The sequence below is a fragment of the Triturus cristatus genome, chromosome 3_1 (assembly GCF_964204655.1).
Source record: "Triturus cristatus chromosome 3_1, aTriCri1.1, whole genome shotgun sequence".
Classification (NCBI taxonomy): Eukaryota; Metazoa; Chordata; class Amphibia; order Caudata; family Salamandridae; genus Triturus; species Triturus cristatus.
Genome location: NC_140583.1, coordinates 223205663 through 223226662, shown reverse-complemented (window position 1 = coordinate 223226662; position 21000 = coordinate 223205663). Strand labels below are relative to the sequence as shown.

Genomic DNA, 21000 nt, shown 5'->3' with positions numbered 1-21000 from the left:
CGTGGCGCAGGCAGATGCCTACGTAGGCTGCGCCTCCTTTATCCAATCGGGGTCGGATTGCGATGTGCAGCTCCTTCCGCTGGACCTCGCCAGGCATCGCCGTACTCCCCGTTGGGTCAGCCAAGAAGAACCTCACGGCCAGACGATAGCGAAAAAATGGCGGATGGAAGCTTCGAAACTTTTTCGGATTCGGGGGCGTGTTCCTGCTGTTCTAAAAGGGCGTGGCTAAAAAGTGGAAAGAACAGCACGGAATACGCCCCCGAATCTGAAAAAGGCGGAGCCTATTTGGAGGGACGGCTCTCTCCTCCAATGGCTGGCCTCCGTTTAGGAAGCCAGCCAATGGAGGAGGCAAAAAGAGAGGCGGGCTAAAGAACCACTCTCAGAAACATTAAATCTCCGACTTCAGGTTCTGCCTTCGGCAGACCGGACGGTCCTCGACCTAAAAAGCATACCCTTCCCATACTCGAGGCTAGTTGCTGGAATGGGTTGCTGCATGGAGATTTGTCACCAGTAGGATGTGAAGGTCATAAAGCAGAAAGGTCATCAGGAACAGGTCAAACCAGCAGAAGGATTCACAGTGAGTAAGCGAGTGTTCATAAGAAACAGGAGACTTCTCACCAGTGGGTGTGTGCGTATTTCACAAGCAACTCTACAGAGTTTTTACTTTCTAACATCAAGTGATCCAATTTCTTGATGGTTGAGATGCTGCAAGGCAGAGATGCATGACGGGTTGAGGAGGACTGGAAGTGACAATACAATAGAGTACTCTATCTGCCACTCCCAGTCCTCCTGTAGTGACCATCATAGAATTCCTCTGTTGTGTTGCTGATATTATGAGAAGAAGACCTGGAGTAGCAAAGCGAACTAAGCATTGCAACCCTATATGTATTAATTTAATTGGAAGGTCTCTTGCTCGTGTAGACAGTCTCTGGGTCCAAAATGCTAAGAAAGCAGACATGGGTATGACCGAGCCTCTGCTGACTAACTTACAGTGTGGGGTTCAATCCCTCACACATTTTCTCGGACTAGCTGTGGAGAACAAATCTCAAGTGTTAGTAATTGTTTTCCAGTTCATGGACAGGACATTCACTGATCTGCCATAGTGCTCCCTGGCATCCGTTCTGCTAAAACCCACAGCTTTTATACATGGTCATTGTGGGAGGAAAGGAATGAGCTCACTGTCTCACATATCCAGGCCGAGTACAAAGTGTGATCAGACTTTCTCACATTTCCAAGGTTGTACATGGGAAAGAATAGGAAACGAGAGACTAGCATGAGAACTGTACACAGCGTAGGGACAATATGGGACCTAAGCACATTATTACTGTGCAAGAACACCAGCATTAATCATTCAAACATACACTGATTCTAGCTAGGCATAGTACAAATTGTCTTAATTATCTAAACTTTTGCTAATGATATAATTATAAACAACTGCATGAGTTAATAATGAACGTCACAGTCAGTCGTAAACATACCTGATTTATGGTTAGTGAATGGTGTAGATCAGGGCTCTACAAAGTCAGTCCTGGAGGGCGGGATCCATGCCAGATTTTTAAGATAACTACATTTATCTAAATGGGGATATGATAAAAATCTGCCATGGATCCGGCCCTCCAGGACAGACTTTGGAGAACCCTGTTGTAGATGAATCTTCCTGGGACCTTGTCTGGGCACTCAGCATGCTTGTGTTCCACGTGTAGCATGTCTCTGGGTACTGAGTACAGATTTAACTACCTGATACTGCCCTCGAACACTACATGTGTTCTGTCTCCTCTCTGCCACCTGTCAGACCCCTCCCTACGCACTCACAGCTCTGATCACGCGGCATGGGACCACTTTACATCAAACATAAAGGGGATCGCACAGTTAACAAGGACCCGTTGGTCAGAAACAGAAAGAACCATAGAACTGATCATTAAAAACAAGAGGGTGGAGAGAGGGAACCGGAGAGGAGGGCAGAACACCCAAAGTGTTGCGGGCTGTAAGAGTGAGTAAAGTGTTTGGGGAGGAGAAAGAGTGGGAGTAGGAGAGGGAGGGAAAGTGAGTGACAGAACAGGGAGGCACGAAAGGAGAGAGTAGAAAATGGGTGAACGTAGGTGGAGGGGGAGACGGAAAGGGAATGCAGGAGGAGAGAAGAGCTGGTGGGCAGGGAATAAACATTACCGGTAAGTAAAGGGTTTATTTACTGTAGGAGAGTAGGATCTGCTTCACATGGGTACCCCCACTTTTTGCTGGTGTTTGACTGTTTTTCAACCTTAGTCTGGCTGTGGCCCTGCTAATCAGGACCCCAGCCTAGCTGCTTCCTCTCTAAAATGGTTTCCATGTACATTAGGTACATTCCTAATTGGATTCTGGCGTGCCTTATAAGCCCCTAGTATATGGTATACTATGTACCTAGGGCATAGGTACCTCAGAGGCCTACCAGGGGCTGAAGCAGGTATTATGCCACCCCTGGGAAGCACTCCAAACTGACACCACAGGTCTGCTACTGAAGCCTGGGTAAGGTGGTGCTTGCACCCCTTACTGTGGTATAGGTTACCTTTATCACTACCATTGCACACACATATAAAACATACAAGTCACTCCTATGGCAGGCCTTAACAATCCTGAAGGCAAAGTGCTTGGTTTTTATGTGAGAGGGTGCCCCTGCATGAGCAGAGCCCCTCTGCAGCGTTCGGAGTACCTCCTCTGAAGCGGTTTGTGGTGCAGCCTGACCATATACTCTTAAGTGCATTATAACCTCGCATTAAATGCTAACTTTGGACTGACTGCCCGGAAACATGTCGTGTTTGGTGCCAAACGCTTTGGAATACTACCCCCCCCCCCCCCTCCGCCAGTTCTGGTCTAACCCGGTAAAGACTTTCTGCAGCCCTGGCATCACAAAATGGATGCCACTGTCACAGACACGGGTCTGGCCTCCTGCTGCTGACCAAAACTCCGGCAGGGGAGGCCTGGACAATAGGTTTCCTGTCCCAGGGAGGTGTAACCACCTCCCCAGACAGGCAGATGTGTATTGGGGCTGGGCGGGAGCACTCTCTGGTGCTTTGAAGTCCTGCACTGGGGGCACACTTGGTGTCCCTGTGCTTAGTCCAGTTCAAACCAGTTGCAGGGGCTACCTGCCCCTGCACTGGCGTGAAACTGGACAAAGGAAATGGGTGTAACCACCCCTCTTTCCAAGCCCTCCCATAGGTAGGTCCCAAGAGTATGTCCAACCCCCAAACTTAGTATAAGTATTGGAACCCAGTCCTTGAGACGTTAAATTACCCTGGACGAAACCCTGCAACATATATCCTGGACCTTCAACGTTCTATTTCAACTAGAAGACTGAAGAAATCTCCCTTGGGGTCAAGGAGTGACTTCCCTGCTTGACAGGCACCAAAGAAGCAACTGTCCGGTCTGCAATTCTGAAGCTCCCGCCGGACGCCGAAGTCTCTGCATCCCCAGAGGTGGATTTCCAGACTTCCCCGAGGCTACCCTGAGTCCACAGCAAAGCTGAGGCCCGTAGCAATCGTGGGTGACGTGGAACCGTGACCCCTGGACACAGTGATCTTTTGCTGATCCATCATCTTCCTAGTCTTCCTCTTAAGTTGTGCTTTGGGCTCCGAGTAGCCCCAGCCTTGAGCACCTCCTGCACCGAAGATTTCTGGCCTCCACTCCACGAGTGACCCGTGGGCCAGTTTCCAGTGAGACCGCTCGAGGCTCCTTCGCGATCGCTAGCCCGTTAGCTAGTAGGTCCCCACTAAGGCAACTCCTCTTCTGATTGGGCTTTCCTGGTTGCTCCAGAGGTGCCCCGACTTACCCTCGCTGGGCGAGTCACCCAGACCTTGCTGGTCTGCACCAACGTCCTTTCTCAGTTTCCAAGTGACTTGCCGTTGCCAAGGCTTGTTGGGTTCAATCTGGTCGCCGACACCGCACCACTCGACAGACTTCGTGGGACGGCTCGAATCCAGCTCCTGGTCATCGTCGACGCCTCCTGGACCTCGTGGCTGAAGAATCAAGACACCCGTCAACTCGCCTGAAGCACCCGACATCTGTGGGCATTGGACTATCGTGCCCTTGGTCACTGGTAAGTGACCCAGACTCTGTTCCCTCTGCTTTCAGGTTCCTTCCATCCTAGAGCCTGGCTTGGATCTCTCCGGACACTTCTCCTCTTCATGGCAGCAGCACTTCCTGAGCAGCTTCCATTGAAAACAGCGACGCGACCCGACACCATTTGACACCTATGCACCCGGTTTCCCTGGGTGAGGTAACTCGAGTCCTCCGGTGCTCCCGTGGGTGTTGGCCCTAGACACCTCTAAGTCCAAAAGGGTTCGCTCGTAGTTATCCTCTAAGTGTCCTTAAACTCTAAATTTCTAACAATGACTTTACCCATAGAAGTAAACGGCGATTCGCGGCTGTGTTTTCACACTGCATACGTCCCCAGTGGGTCCCCTGTGTCACTACCTTGGGTGGTTCCTTGTGGTCCAAGCACTTCTACAGGCTCTAGGCCTTGTGTCTAGTTCAGTCGTTGTTCTTATACCACTTTATTGGTATATGGTTTGGTACGCCCCTAGTGCCCAAACGTGTATTTGTGCTAATACTGTTGAATACTGGCTTGTAACTTAAGTACTTTGAACTCTAGCCTCATAAAGAGACTAGAGGGGTGTGTTTTATCTTAAATACATATATTTTTAAATATATACCTGGTGTGGTTGTCTTTTCATATGATCATTCAAGAGATTATAGATTGGTAAAACAAACTGCTTTACATTCCTTCAAGACTTAGCCTGAAGGCTGCTCTCCATAGCTAGCACTAGGATAGCTTTCAATAAAGGTGGTCTTTAACCTATCACCATAAGGGGTTGTTTGGACTGATACAAGGTGCCCACTATAACTAGTGGACATATATATCAGGCCAACTTCTCACATTGGTGTGCAGCGTGTGGGATTCCAGCTTGCTATTGTTTTACCAGATAATCTCAATTGAATTGATCAACTGAAAACCACTAAAGGTGCCTTAGGTACATAGAATATCAAGTTTAGTATACAGTAAGTTCTACTGAACTTAGAGTTGTGTGTTAAGGGATAGCACACCCTTTCTACAACTCACAAGAGTTTAGTAGGCCACACTAGTGTAGGTAGTGCAATACACCACACCACACTAGTAATGTCTAGTCAGCCAGGAACCAGTGGGACCCTGCCAGAAGCCAGTGGGCTTCTCCCCTATAAATATGAGGATCTCTCCTTTGCACAGCTTAGGGCCTTAGGTTCCATTAGGAAGCTGAAGACAGGCAAAAGCCCAACCACCCAGCATCTTTTAAAGATACTCAGGCTGGATGATCTCTCGAGCCTAGGGGCCTGAAGGGGTAGGCAGAGTGGATGGGGCAGCAGCTGAGGGTGGGCCTTGGGGTGGAAACTCCGTTGACCCCACCTCTACTGCTGACCAGACTGATGACAATGATCAGGATCTGGTGAATCCAGCTCCCCTGGATGAGGATGAGGAGGATGACAACTAAGCTCCCCTCTTTGTTCCTCCAGGAAGAGTTGAAAACAGGGTTAGAAGGGATAGATCTCTCTCAAGGGAGTCTGTCCAGTCTATCTCATCTGTAGGGACCTCCGTTTCTTCTCACAGAGGGAGGGAAACGTCCCAATAGAGGAGGGAGAGACTGCTGAAGTATGAGCAAGATAAGTTCAACCTCAGAAAGCAGCAGATGGCCCTAGATAGGGAAGCCCTAGAGCTCTACAGAGCTAGCAAGAAGGAGGGACTAGAGTCCCTTGGTGGCAGCAATTTCCCTAGAGATAGGGAGAGGTCTTATGACCATAGAAACCGAAGTAAGATTGACCCTTCCTACCAGAGTGTGGATGACATCCACAAATGGATAACTGCCTTGGAGAGGGCCTGTAAAGTACAGAAGGTCCCCCAAGGGCAGTGGGCAGCAATCTTATGGCTCTCCTTTGCAGACAAAGGTAGGGATAAGCTCCTCACTGTAAGAGAAGAGGATGCTGATGACTACCAGGTCTTGAAAAGGGCATTGATAGATGGGTTTGGCCTAACCACTGAACAATACAGGTTAAAGTTCAGGGATACCCAAAAGGCACAAAAATCAAGACTGGGTGGACTTTGTTGACTGTGCTGCTAAGGCTCTGGAAGGTTGGTTATTGGGCAGTAAAGTGTGTGACTTCATAGGATTGTACAATCTGATAATGAGGGAGCAGATTCTTAATAACTGTCAAAATCAGCTGTTGCACCAGTACCTGGTAGACTCTGATCTGACCTCTCCCCAAGAATTGGGAAAGAAGGCAGACAAATGGGTCAGAACCAGGGTGAGGCAGAAGGTACAGAACCAAGGTGGTGACCCAAAGAAGCAAGATTCTAAGAACTCTGACAAGGGTGGGGAGAAGGGTAAAGACCAGACGTCTTCACAAGGTCCCCAAAAATCTTTTCAGGTGGGGATTCACAGTCTAACAAAGGGAAAGGCCAAAAGAAACCTTGCTGCAAAGTCTGTAAGCAAAAGACACACTGGACCAGTGATTGCACCAAGTCCAAAGAGAATACTCCAGCCCCCACCAATGCCCCTAAGGCACCTGCTCCCCCAGTGCAGTTACAATTGGTGGTGGGAATACACAGCCAAAGGGTTTAGTAGGGTTGACCCTGGGTACTGAGTTGGGCTCTGGCCTAGTCAGAGAAACCACTCAGGCTGTTCTTGTCTGTGATGGGGGCATGGATATGACCCCCTCTGTGAGTCCCAGTAACTTGGGCAAGTACAGGCAACAGCCTTTAATCAATGGAGTACAGGCTTTGGCATTCAGGGACACAGGAGCAAGTGTCACTATGGTGACAATAGATCTTGTGGAACCTGGGCAGATTATACTGGGTGAAATGCACCAAGTGACCAATGCTAGCAATGTCAGAAAAGACCATTAGCTGGCAGTTGATAACTTCTCCTGGGGAGGGGTAACTGGCCTTCAGAAGGTTGTGGTGAGTGCATACCTACCAGTCGAATGCTTGCTTGGCAATGACCTAAAGACTTCAGCTTGAGCAGAAGTAGCGCTCAGGACTCATGCAGAAATGCTGGGCATCCCTGCAGATGTGTTTGCTGTGACCAGGTCACAGGCCAAAATGTCTGAAACTGAACAGGCCTTGGATTCTGGAAGAATGGACCAAGTGCCATCCAAGAGGAGGAGCAGAAGGGTTAAGGCAGAGCCTTCCCCCCTGACTCAGAAGGAGGATCAGTCTCTTGAGAGAGATGATCACAGCCCTGAAGAAGGAACTGTCCCAGAGGAGCTTGAGCCTGCTCAGGTTGAGTTCTTGGGGACAGGCTGCCTCTCTCTTGAACCCCTCAAACAGCAAGCTGTTGCTGAGGCTGCTGGGAGTGCTAGTGGTACCCATAAGGTGTATTGGAATGATGGACTCCTGTACTCAGAGTGTAGAGACCCCAAGCCTGGTGCCAGCAGGAGGTTGGTTATAGCTCTGAAATTCATGGGCTTCCTATTGACCCTAGCCCATGATATCCCTTTAGCAGGACACCTGGGCCAGAACAAGACTTAGGACAGACTAGTCCCTCACTTTCACTAGCCCCACATGTCTGAAGACATAAAGGAGTTTTGTCGCTCCTGTGTAACCTGCCAAGCCAGTGGCAAGCAGGCGGCACTACAAAGGCCCCCCTGATACCACTACCTGTGGTGGGGGTGCCCTTTGAATGGGTAGGGATTGACATCGTTGGTCCCATGGATCCCCAAACAGCATCTGGGCACAGGTTTATCCTGGTGGTAGTGGATCATGCCACCAGGTACCCAGAAGTTATACCCCTTAGGGCCACTACAGCACCTGTGGTGGCAAGAGGCCTGTAGGGAGTTCTCTAGAGTGGGTTTTCCTAAGGAGATGGTATCAGACAGAGATGCCAACTTCATGTCTGGTTACTTAAGGGCAATGTGGAAGGAGTGTGGAGTGACTTGCAAGTTTACCACACCCCATCACCCACAATGCAATGGTTTAGTTGAAAGATTCAACAAAACCTTAAGGGGCATGATTAAAGGGCTCCCAGAAAAGCTTAGGCGAAGATGGGACATTCGCTTACCCTGACTTTTGTTTGCATACAGAGAGGTGCCACAAAAGGGGGTTGGCTACAGCCCCTTTGAACTTTTGTTTGGTCACCCTGTCAGGGGTCCATTGTGTTTGGTGAAGGAAGGATGGGAGTTACCTCTCAAGCCCGCAAAGCAAGACATAGTGGACTATGTACTTGGTCTCCGCTCCAGGATGGCGGAGTACAAGAAAAAGGCAACTAAAAACCTTGAGGCTAGCCAGGAACTGCAAAAAGCCTGGCATGACCAAAAGGCTGTACTAACTGTTTACCAGCCAGGACAGAAAGTGTGGGTGTTGGAGCCTGTGGCCCCAGAAGCTCTCCAAGACAAGTGGAGTGGGCCCCACACTATTGTTAAACAGAAGGGAGAGGTTACTTAGTAGACCTAGGAACTCCCAGGAGTTCCCACAGGGTTCTCCATGTCAACAGGCTAAAGCCGTATGCAGACAGGACTGACATGGGCTTGCTCATGGCTACTGATGAGGGACAGGAGGAAGAGAGTGACCCACTCCCTGACCTCCTCTCACAGAACCCCGATGATGGGTCAGTTGATGGTGTGGCCTTGGCAGGCAGCCTCACTGCCCAGCAACAAACTGATTGCAGACAGGTGCTCAATCAGTTCAGAAACATGTTTTCCCTGACCCCAAGTCAGACTACCTGGTACACTCATGAGTGGACACTGGGGACAGTCTGCCTATTAAAAATAGGATTTTTAGGCAACCTGACCATGTCAGGGACTGTATCAGGACAGAAGTCCAGAAAATGTTTGATTTGGGAGTTATTGAACCCTCAGATAGCCCTTGGGCTAGTCCAGTGGTCCTTGTGCCAAAACCTCACACCAGTGGTGGGAAAAGAGAGATGAGGTTTTGTGTGGACTACAGGGGTCTCAATGCAGTCAATAGGACTGATGCCCATCCAATTCCAAGGGCAGATGAGCTTATAGATACTTTGGCCTCAGCCAAGTACCTTAGCACATTTGACTTGACAGCTGGCTACTGGCAGGTCATATTAGCTGATGATGCAAAGCCAAAAACAGCATTTTCGACCCCCAGTGGGCACTACCAATTTGTGGTGATGCCCTTTGGTTTGAAGAATGCACCTGCCACTTTCCAAAGGTTGGTGAATACAGTTCTCACAGGTCTGGAAGCCTACAGTGCAGCTTATCTAGATGATATTGCTGTATTTAGCTCCACCTGGGAGGATCACCTGGTCCACCAAAGGAATGTTTTGGAGGCCCTGCAAAAGGCAGGCCTCACTATCAAGGCAACTAAGGCAGAGTCAGGTTGTGTAACTGGGCCACCTTGTAGGTGGAGGCCAGGTTCAACCACTACAGAGCAAAATCCAGACCATCATGGACTGGGTTGCTCCAACTACCCAGACTCAGGGGAGAGCCTTCTTAGGCCTGACTGGGTACTATAGGAGATTTGTCAAGGGGTATGGATCAATAGTGACACCCCTGAATGACTTAACTTCTAAGAAAATGCCCAAACAGGTTCAGTGGACAGCTAGCTGTCAAAAGGCATTTGATGACCTGAAGCAGGCCATGTGCACTGCTCTCATTCTACAGAGTGATTACTCCAGGAAGTTCATTGTCCAAACAGATGCATCTGAATTGGGGGTAGGGGCTGTACTGTCACAATTGAATGATGAAGGTCAGGATCAGCCAGTAGCTTTCATAAGCAGAAGGCTGACCCCTAGAGAGAAACGGTCAGCCATTGAGGGAGACCTTTGCTGTGGTATGGGCTCTGAAGAAGTTGAGGCCATACTTGTTTGGTACTCACTTCCTTGTTGAGACAGACCATAAGCCCCTCGTATGGCTAACACAAATTAAGGGTGAAAACCCCAAACTGCTTAGGTGGTCCTTTTCCCTACAGGGGATGGACTTTACAGTGGAGCATAGACCTGGGAGTAACTATGCCAATGCAGATGGACTCTCTAGGTATTTCCACTTAGAACATGAAGACTCAACTGGTCAAGGTTAGTTTAATGTCCCTGCGTTTGGGGGGAGGGGGGGGTTGTGTAGGGGAGTAGGATCTGCTTCACATGGGTACCCCCACATTTTGCTGGTGTTTCACTGTTTTTCAACCTTAGTCTGGCTGTGGTCCTGCTAATCAGGACCCCAGCCTAGCTGCTTCCTCTCTAAAATGGTTACCATGTACATTAGGTACATTCCTTATTGGATTCTGGAGTGCCTTATAAGCCCCTAGTATATGGTATACTATGTACCTAGGGCATAGGTACCTCAGAGGCCTACCAGGGGCTGAAGCAGGTATTATGCCACCCCTGGGAAGCCCTCCAAAATGACACCACAGGTCTGCTACTGCAGCCTGGGTAAGGGTATGCTTGCACCCCTTATTGTGGTATAGGCTACCTATATCACTACCATTGCACACACATATAAAACCTATAAGTCACTCCTATGGCAGGCCTTAACAATCCTGAAGGCAGAGTGCTTGGTTTTTATGGGAGAGGGTGCCGCTGCATGGGCAGAGCCCCTCTGCAGCGTTCGGGGTACCTCCTCTGATGCGGTTTGTGGTGCAGCCTGACCATATACTCTTAAGTGCATTATAACCTCGCGTTAAATACTAACTTTGGACTGGCTGCACGGAAACATATCGTGTTTGGTGTCAAACGCTTTGGTATACTACCCCCGCCCACCCCCCCCCGGGGGGTGCGGGGGGGAGTAGCATTCCACCCTTCTAGAGGGAGAGACATGTTCACACTGGTCTAACCCGGTAAAGACTTTCTACAGCCCTAGCATAACAAAATGGATGCCAAAGACACAGGTCTGGCCTCCTGCTGCTGACCAAAACTCCGGCAGGGGAGGCCTGGACAATAGGTTTCCTGTCCCAGGGAGGTGTAACCACCTCCCCAGACAGGCAGATGTGTATTGGGGCTGGGCGGGAGCACTCTCTGGTGCTTTGAAGTCCTGCACTGGGGGCACACTTGGTGTCCCTGTGCATAGTCCAGTTCAAACCAGTTGCAGGGGCTACCTGCCCCAGCTCTGGCATGAAACTGGACAAAGGAAATGGGTATAACCACCCCTCTTTCCAAACCCTCCCATAGGTGGGTCCCTAGAGTATGTCCAACCCCCAAACTTAGTATAAGTATGGGAACCCAGTCCTTGCGACTTTAGATTACCCTGGACGAAACTCTGCAACATATATCCTGGACCTTCGACGTTCTATTTCAACTAGAAGACTGAAGAAATCTCCCTTGGGGTCAAGGAGTGACTCCCCTGCTTGGCAGGCACCAAAGAAGCAACTGTCCGGTCTGCAATTCTGAAGCTCCTGCCGGACGCCGAAGTCTCTGCATCCCCAGAGGTGGATTGCCAGACTTCCCCAAGGCTACTCTGAGTCCACAGCAAAGCTGAGGCCTGTGGCTATCGTGGGTGACGTGGAACCGTGACCCCTGGACACCGTGATCCATCATCTTCCTGGTCTTCCTTGAATTTGTGCTTTGGGCTCCGAGTAGCCCCAGCCTTGAGCACCTCCTGCACCGAAGATTTCTGGCCTCCACTCCACGAGTGACCCATGGGCCAGTTTCCAGTGTGACCACTCGAGGCTCCTTCGCGATCGCTACCCTGTTGGCTAGTAGGTCCCCACGAAGGCAACTCCTCTTCTGATTGGGCTTTCCTGGTTGCTCCAGAGGTGCCCCGACTTACCCTCGCTGGGTGAGTCCCCCAGACCTTGCTGGTCTGCACCGACATCCTTTCTCTGTTTCCAAGTGACTTGCCATTGCCAAGGCTTGTTGGGTCCAATCTGGTCGCCGACACCGCAGCACTCGACAGACTTTGTGGGACAGCTCGAATCCAGCACATGGTCGTCGTCGACGTCTCCTGGACCTCGTGGCTGAAGAATCAAGACACAAGTCAACTCACCTGAAACACCCGACATCTTTGGGCATTGGCACTGTCCCCTCTGCTTTCAGGTTCCTTCCATCCTAGATCCAGGCTTGGATCTCACCGGACACTTCTCCTCTTCACGGCAGCAGCACTTCCTGAGTAGCTTCCATTGAAAACAGCGACGCGACCAGACACCATTTGACACCTATGCACCCGGCATCCCTGGGTGAGGTAACTCGAGTACTCAGGTGCTCCCGTGGGTGTTGGCCCTAGACACCTCTAAGTCCAAAAGGGTTCGCTCGTAGTTATCCTCCAAGTATCATTAAACTCTAAATTTCCAACCGCGACTTTGCCCATAGAAGTAAACGGCGATTCGCTGCTGTGTTCTCACACTGCACGCGTCCCCCGTGGGTCCCCTGTGTCACTACCTTGGGTGGTTCCTTGTGGTCCAAGCACTTCTACAGGCTCTAGGCCTTGTGTCTAGTTCAGTCGTGGTTCTTATACCACTTTATTGGTATATGGTTTGGTACGCCCCTAGGGCCCAAACGTGTATTTGTGCTAATACTGTTGAATACGGACTTGTAACTTAAGTATTTCGAACTCTAGCCTCATAAAGAGACTAGAGGGGTGTGTTTTATCTTAAATACATATATTTTAAATATATACCTGGTGTGGTTGTCTTTTCATTGATCATTCAAGAGACTATAGACTGGTAAAACAAGCTGCTTTACATTCCTTCAAGACTTAGCCTGAAGGCTGCCCTCCATAGCTACCACTAGGATAGCTTTCAATAAAGGTTGTCTTTAACCTATCACCATAAGGGGTTGCTTGGACTGATGCAAGGTGTCCACTATAACCAGTGGACAGCATATATCAGGCCAACTTCTCACATTTACAATGTGCCAGTGCCAGTGCGACTGCACTTGGTTTCCGCTTTTGTTGCTGCTCCTAGCCACTGCAGGTGTTCATGGCATTGAAAGTTTCTCGCCCTGGCACAGTGCACTGCATAGTTTAGTCCCAGTAGATGAAAACTGACAAGACCAATATCAGACCAGCGTCCGCACTTGAAAGCCAGAGCTGCTTTCTACATAGGATAGATTTGCACACCACTTTTACAGAGAAAATAAGGGCACTTTCTGAGGCACGAAATAATTAGATGACTCACAGAACCTAAACAAGCATTGGCAATGCCAACAGGTTGGACACCAGCAGCACTTGAGTGCTGGCTAAAGCACTAAAAGAAACGCCTGCTGCTGCGCAAACCAATGAAAAGGGTTACTTTTGGTACACAATGCAAGAACGAGATAAATAAATATATGTACAACAAATCTGACATAGTTCAGGAGCCGGTGGATAAATGGAATACATCCCCCCTGACTAACACAGGTGGATGCACACACAGGCTCAGAATACCTGACCCGTGTTGCTGAATTTTGCACAGCATAATGGCAACTGAATAACAATGGGAGTTTTTTTTAATCACCTGAATTCTTAATGTTGCATTGGATTGGTACGAATAAAGTTGTTAGTTCAAACCCAACATAATTTAAACATATAAGTCCAGAGTGTGCACTCTAGCAGGGCCAAAAGCACGGGGGTCGGCTACTACGAGGTGGGGTTCAAGAAGGACATATGACAAACCAGAGAGGTTGTGGGGCACAGACAGTAGACAGGAGTTGGGTATTTCTATGTCGTCTTATGCTTTTGTTTGCATGAGTGTGACTTGCGAGTACAATTAACGTAAATACTGCCTCAAAATAGAACCCAAATTGGTTACTGCAGGGTGGGCTCAGTTTGATGGTTTTCCTTGAACTCTTAACAGAGTGGTGAAATGTGTATTGTAGCTGAACTCTGCTCTAATGGCACAGGAGTGAGGTGAACAACTGTAGGAGGAAGATTTCGCAAGTGTCTCCTACTTTATTTCCACTTTGTGGTAGGCAAAAGGGTATGTCAAAATATGGCAATACATATAAGCTAAAAAAAAAAAAAAATCACAGTGGATACTTAGGTTTCTGGAGATCTGCCACATGCCTCCGATTGCCCCAAACTATTTAAACTGTTTAAGTTAAAAGTACGGATAAAAGTATGGTTTTGCCCATCAAAATAAGAACGGGGTGACGTTGCATGTTCCTCTGTTACACGCCTGGCACTGCCCAGGGCGCTGCATGTTTTTCAGTTGCCAGAAAACTGTACCCAGGGCACTGCATGATATTCAGTTAGAAGCGCCATGAGGCAGTGTACAATACTTCACACCGCTCAATGACTGCACCCACCCTTTATGAACTCTGCAGTGTTGGCTAATGTTATTTCCCTCTAGAAAATAAGGGCATCCAGTGAGTTCGGTCATATTGTCTGTGCAGGACATGCACAGAACACTAGAGCTGCCCCCACTCCACTGCCACATTCAGAGCCATCTTTTCTATAGGTTTCGAGGCGCTGGGCTATCTTAAACATCCCTGTACCCTACATGGGTGTGACAGGAAGTATTCAACCATTTGGATCGAACTCTTGGGGGGGGGGGCGGGTACTTCCTGCAATGCACCAGTCCCTTCATCTGGGGAAGTAGGTTGATGTTGCTCTACAAGCCAGACCCCCGGTGCATGCAGCACTGCCTCAGCCTAGCACTCAACTCCCTTCTCACCGGCTTCCCCCTCGCAGCACTCGGGGCCTGCTGTGGTCAGCCAGCTTTACCGAGTTATCTTCCGCTCGAGGTCTGGTACTGTTCGAGTCGTCTCCTCTGTGCACCTCGGCCCCGGCTGCACTACTCACCCCCTCGCGTACATATCTGTGCTGTAAGTGTTCAGTGTACACGCGGCACCTTGCACATCTGCTGTTTCCGGTCAGCGATGTTTGTTAAAGTACTTTTTCACCATGCAAAAAATCCAAGACAACGGACTTTGTCGCAGAACTGGTTTTGGAATCTCTTGAATGAAGCAATCGTGAAACATGCAATATGCTTCAAGGAAGCCACGTGCTCGTCTCGTCAGCACGAGCCCTTTCACCCAAAACAATTTACCACTCTCGAAGCCTTGGGACAGAAGGCTGTAGTGGGAGGGAGGACTGCTGGAGAAAGTGTAATAATTAATACTAATAACTATTTTAAATTACTTTGCAAATGGGGGTATCAGGAACCAAACACTGGCATGTCTGGCTACTAAAGTAACAGAGTTACGATAGGTTTGAAAAAGTGTGATGTACAGAATTAAGTGGGGTATGAGAAACTGTTTTCTACAGTTATGTGGGGTTTGAGAAACTTTCATGTACAGAGTAACGTGGAGTTTGATAAATGTACTATACAGCATGAAGGGGGGCTTGCAAGCCATGTGACGCTGTTCAGTAAGGCACTGTCGATTGATGCGTTTACACTTTTCTCCACGCCTGAAATACAGCAGCAGAGAATCGGAGTGCTGTTACAATGAAACTTTCCCTGTCAGCATAACACGTGGCAGCGTGACGTCACTTATAAAATAACACTAAAGAGTCCACATCGAATGTAGCAATCTCAGAAGGATGAAGGAATGAATCAGCCCTGCCTGACTGCAATATGTGGCCTACAGATTGCACATACACCTCATCAGAGCGCGCCCACCACAAAACTACACTATCAACTCATGGGTTGTACTAATAATCACTTGCTTCATACCCACGTCTGCTGTTCTAGGCGGTGTAAATGGCATGCATCACCACATTTTAATGATACTCAACTGAATATCAACTGTAAAATCTGTGCCCATGAAAATAATTTGCTGCACAAGCTTACAATATCATCTCCTTAATTGACGTGGGTCAGATACACCCTCAACTGGCGCCCTGACTATTTCATGTCTGATAATCAGCATCCATAAGAGTTCGGCTATAAGTGAAAAACAAGCATTGGCATAGCCAATAGGTCTCGCCTTTGGGACCTTATAAGTGTTTAGCTATGCAACAGTTGCATAACTAAATACTTACAAGGTCCCAAAAGCGAGACCTATTGCCTATGCAAAGCGGCTGGGCGGCCGCGAAAGTGAAAGTAATTGCGGTAAAGCGCGGCGCGCGCCCATGCACTGTAGCTCTATGCTGGCCTGGTAGCACTTTTTGGAGCCCTCTCAATAATGAATACTGCGGTATTAATGGCCCCAACTGTCCTTTTCGGGATGAACAGCGCTGACCTGGCCATTAAAAACTGATGGGATCTGATAAGACTTTTTCCTTATAAATCAATTAAATAGCATAATTTTCAAAGGAAACATTCAAAAATCGTGTTAAAAAATAACCCGGTTTTAAAGCACTGTACTGATAAAATGAATCGCACCCAGCAGTTTCAAATGACCATTTGTCAACTGCTGTCGATGGGATTCCACCGTGCACTTTCTCTTCTCTCAATACGCATCATGAAAGACTGGGTTAGAGAACCCCAAACATGCTCGTGTTGTAAAATATTACGGAGCCCATTTCATAATATATTTTTCTGTGTGGGGTTGTGTCCCATTGTTTCACTGTGGTGAGGCCTCCTCCGACTTTAGAAATGACATCCAGGTTAGAGAGAATCCAAAAAAGAAACAAACAAAAAACTGCTGTGAATAACTGTATTTTGTAAAGTATGTTCTTGATAATGTCCATATGAGACAGCCATGCATAAAATTGCTTTCTCGAAGGTGCACCGGCCTGTGTGCACATTGAAAGCAATACTGGGCCCATGTCTATAATGAGTGAGCATATATATATATATATATATATATATATATTCACTGAAAAAACCATAGGTTTCACACATGTTATAGTTAGCGGAAATTTTACTGATAAAAAACCAATGAAATTCCCCCGTTATAGTTAGTGCAGGAAACTATAACTCACGCGACCGCAATCCTCTGCTGATGCTAATACTGTATTTAGACACTTATTTGCCCATGTCTTCTTCCATAAATTTTTAGCTATACATATATTACAAATATTTATTTTTCATAAAGACACATATGTCATCAGCAGAAGATTGCGGTCGCGTGAGTTATAGTTTCCTGCACTAACTATAACGGGGGAATTTCATTGGTTTTTTATCAGTAAAATTTCCGCTAACTATAACATGTGTGAAACCTATGGTTTTTTCAGTGAATTTGCAAGGTTTTTTAAATGCTAATTCCTAACTATAACGTGTGTGAAACCTATGGTTTTTTTCAGTGAATTTGTACAGTTTTTTAAATGCTAAGTTACTTTACGCCATTCGTGGCGTGCGCGCCCACTTAACGCAGTTCGTTCCGTGCGCCACCATTTGCACACGGGGTGGAGAGAGTGGGGTTTTTTTTTAAAAATAATTATTTACCGTACGCGCACGGTAAGCGTAATCGGCGAAATTTTTGAAAAATAAAAAATTACCGTTTTTTGCCTTAAGGGATCTTTGAAGACTCAACTAACATGGTTATGTGCATGGGCGCTGTCTAAACAGCCCCTTTATATGTTTTTGGCATTTGTTTATCAGCTCCCCCCTCAGAGTGCGAGAGAGAAAATGGCGGCCGCAGCTTCCTGGTTTCGACCGATTCGAATGTTTACTAAGATCTAAGAGCCAATCAGAATCGCGCTCGCGCACGCCACCGTACGCGTACGGTAAGCGCACGGTAAGCGCACCGTAAGCTGGCTCAGATATATATATTGATTTAAAGGCTATTTTCTCAGAATCTACTGAACAGATTTACACCAAACCTACAAAAGGCACTTCCTTGACCTGAGGACTACCTCTCTGCCAAATTTCAAGTAATTCTGTTCAGCCGTTCGGGCTGTAGCTGTGTCTAAAGGTCCTATGGAAAAATGCATGGGAAAAACGCGTTTTGGGACCCCCCTTTTATCTCAGCCCCCACTTGACGAATCCCCCCGAGACTTTCAGGGTAGGAGCGGAGCGTAGCGCCCCACCTATTTTGAAAAATTTGCGAGGATTCGTCAACCGGCGCCAAAGTTATTCAAAATAGAATGTTGCGGATTTCCTATGGAAACGTGGTCCTAACTATAACTACCTACTGGCGACCGCCAGTAGGTAATATAAAAGATGGGCCTCGGCGAAATTTCCATTATGTCGCAGTAATTGGAGTAATTTTGCGTTACTGTTTTAGGGCAATTACTGAAAATTATGTGAATGTATCATTTCACGTAATTCAGAGTAATTTGGCACAAAAATCCTACAGCAGGATCACAGGAAAAATAAGCTTAGCGAGCGCAAGTGGCTGCTGTTGTTCCACAGTAGCGCGCCCTGTGTCAAAGAGACTGCAGGGGCCTGCATTACCCCCCTTGCTATTTGTGTTCGGTTGCATTTAGCTCTATTTTCTTGCCACAAAATGCATGCTTGGGTCCACTTTGGACATGCATGCAGTAGAAAATAGCGCTAAATGCTGGCTTACAATCCTAAAGAAATTCAACGTAACCTTTCTGTAATTACACTACATCAAATTACATTAGTTATGCCCACCCCTAAAAAAAGGGCTGTAAGCCTCTCACGCAATTACAGTCAAGGAGCTCAACTGCTGAAGCTGGAAGGGTAAGGGTCTACCCCATTTCTATGAATACTGTGTTATATGTTTAATTACTGGTCAGTTATTGGTTAGGTGCTTCACACTGTCTTAGGTGCTTCACAGCACATCTATAACATGTGCCCACTGATTGGTAACCACATCATGAACATGACCTCAAAGTACTATGTTCACATCCTGTAAGTGAGCGTGTGAAAAGTTTGACTAAGGTCCTGTTGTGTGCAGAACAAGCAATACCACATTATTTAGAAGGGATACGTGCAGGGGCGTAGCTTAGGCAGTAAGATTGGGGGGGGGAGGGGTATATGCTTCAGATTTCCCATCACGCTGGCAAATCTTGTTAGAATACATTATGCAAAACAGGACACGAGGGGGGCTTAAGAGTCAGTGGAAAGAGGGGCGTGCTGACTGTTTGGAGTACTTAAAAGACAACAGTTTTCAAACAAACCAAGTTTTAAGAAAGAGCCGGATGGGTGTGTTTTTGTGTGTGTGCATGTGAAAATCTAGGGTGAAATCTGACAGACACCCCACCATATCCAACTGAAAGAACCTGTACCCAACTATTTACTACAGAATGCATTTTTTAGGGGGGGTGTAACACCTTCCCTGAAGCTACGCCCCTGGATAAGTATACCCAACCGACACCCTGCTTTTTTTTTTTTACAAACCTTGCCAAGTCGCCATGCCCTCTCATCTTCAGCACACAGCACGAGCACTCACCTCCAATAGTGAATAACTGACCCAAAGCATCCCACATCTTAGTACTCCCATACTCCAATCTTTGGTTTAAGCAGCTCCTTAACTTTCAACACCCCCATCCCATGTACCATTCACATTTTCTTGCGCTCAGCCCTTACTTTTATCCGCAATCCCCCGTACCACTTAATAATTCGCTTTCAGCACCCACTTCCATTTTCAGTATCTCTCTTTAACCTTCATGGCCCATCCTTTACATTTCACGGCCCACCCATTCATTTCAATCCCCTAACCACTGTACCACCCACTCCTTACAACATTCATCCCTTACTTATCAGGACTCGACCTTAACTTCAGCCCACCCTCCTCTTTCAGCACCTCCTCTGCACCGTCAGCATCACCCTTTAAGTTTCAGCGCTCTCACTCCCATCCTCAATCTTTCATACCCCCTCGTAAAACCCAAGTTGTCCATTTAAGCATCTTCCTTTTACTACTTTCTGCGTAACTCTCTAACTTCCAGCACCCACCCCTCAATTCCTACCAGTGTGTGCCACCAAACCGTTTCGTTTCAGCACCTCCCTTTTACTCACAGCGTTACTCTCTAACTTTCAAGACCCACCCTTTGCACTGCAGCCCTTCTTCCACAACCCAATGCTTTTTTGTTGTTGCATATTTTATATAGCACGAACTCGATCCGAAGGTATTGGAGCTTTACATAGCACCGTATTTACATTACACATTCAGGCACGGGGAGATTAAGTGATTTGCCCAGAATCACAGGATGTGGACGCGACCTCGAGGCTCGAACTCTGGTTTCCAGCACCAAAGTCGGCAGCGTAGCCGACGGACCACATCCTCACCCCAAAGCTTCCCATTTGGCAGGTCCTGTTCACTTCCCTTAAACTTTTAGTGCACTTCTCTTCACTTGGAGAGCACCGCCCCCCTCACCTTCAGCACGCAGTCGCGCCCCTCGCTTCGGATGTGGAACAAGCCTTCCTCCTCCTCGGGGCTGAAGCCGAAGCTTGCGTCGGAGATATCGATGCTGCCAAGCGCTGGATCTTGTGGGCCCTTGTGGTAGGTGAGGCGGCAGCGTCGCGGGTGGAAGACGAACCAACGGCTCCGGAGGCCTCGGAGGGGCCCCTTCCCACACAGAAGGGATAGGGGGCCGCACAGAGGTGCGGGCCCGGGCACAGCTGGGGCTGCCTCCTCAGGGGCCACAACAGCGGCCGCCTCACCCTCCTCTGCTACGGGCATCTCTACTCTAGCGGGCCACGGTCCTCTCTCCGCCACATGACTCTGGCGCCCCTAAGCTCCCTGGGAAATGTAGTCTTTTTCGCACACTGCCGTCCCAGGACATCACGTGAGCTGTCACGCGGCCGAACTACCAGCCCCATTAGGCGCCACTGCAACGTTAGCTGGGAGCCAGATGTGCCAGTGCCCAACAGAACGGGGCCAGCGGAGGATAACTTTGGAGCCACGCCCCCGTCTGACAGGAATAGTAAAAGCCCCGCCCACACCCCTTTCCAGATGCAACGTCTCTCTCGCTTGACTCATGGCATCCTGATCCTTCCTCTGGGAAATTTCCTAAATATACACATGGTCTGGGGAAGGGATAGTTTTCTTTGGAGTACCCAATCTACCCCGTTCTCTTCTACAAACCACTCTCTAGATTAGACACGTAATGCTCTTTATCGCCTATCTTTCTGAAACACTCCAGCTGCATATTTCACACCCCATATATTTCATACTTAGCGCCATCTTTTCACTATTTACTGAACATACTTCCTTTGCATCTCTTTCACTTCTACCCTCTCCGCATACACATGATGCACTCACTCACCTGTAACCACTAATCTACTTAAACTCTCGCTCTGTCAATATATTTTTTAACAAAGATGATTTT

The 21000-nt window shown here is 48.1% G+C and overlaps 1 protein-coding gene across 1 annotated transcript in view; it reads right to left on the bottom strand.

Annotated features, from left to right (window-relative positions):
* TBC1D2B (TBC1 domain family member 2B) overlaps positions 1-20414 on the bottom strand; it is a 328844-nt gene extending 308430 nt beyond the window's left edge. Inside the window, exon 1 of the mRNA XM_085643725.1 lies at positions 20046-20414. Within this exon, the coding sequence (XP_085499851.1) occupies positions 20046-20351 (306 nt within the window). The 5' untranslated portion in view covers positions 20352-20414. The remainder of the gene's footprint in view (positions 1-20045) is intronic.
* Between the last annotated feature and the right edge of the window lie 586 nt (positions 20415-21000).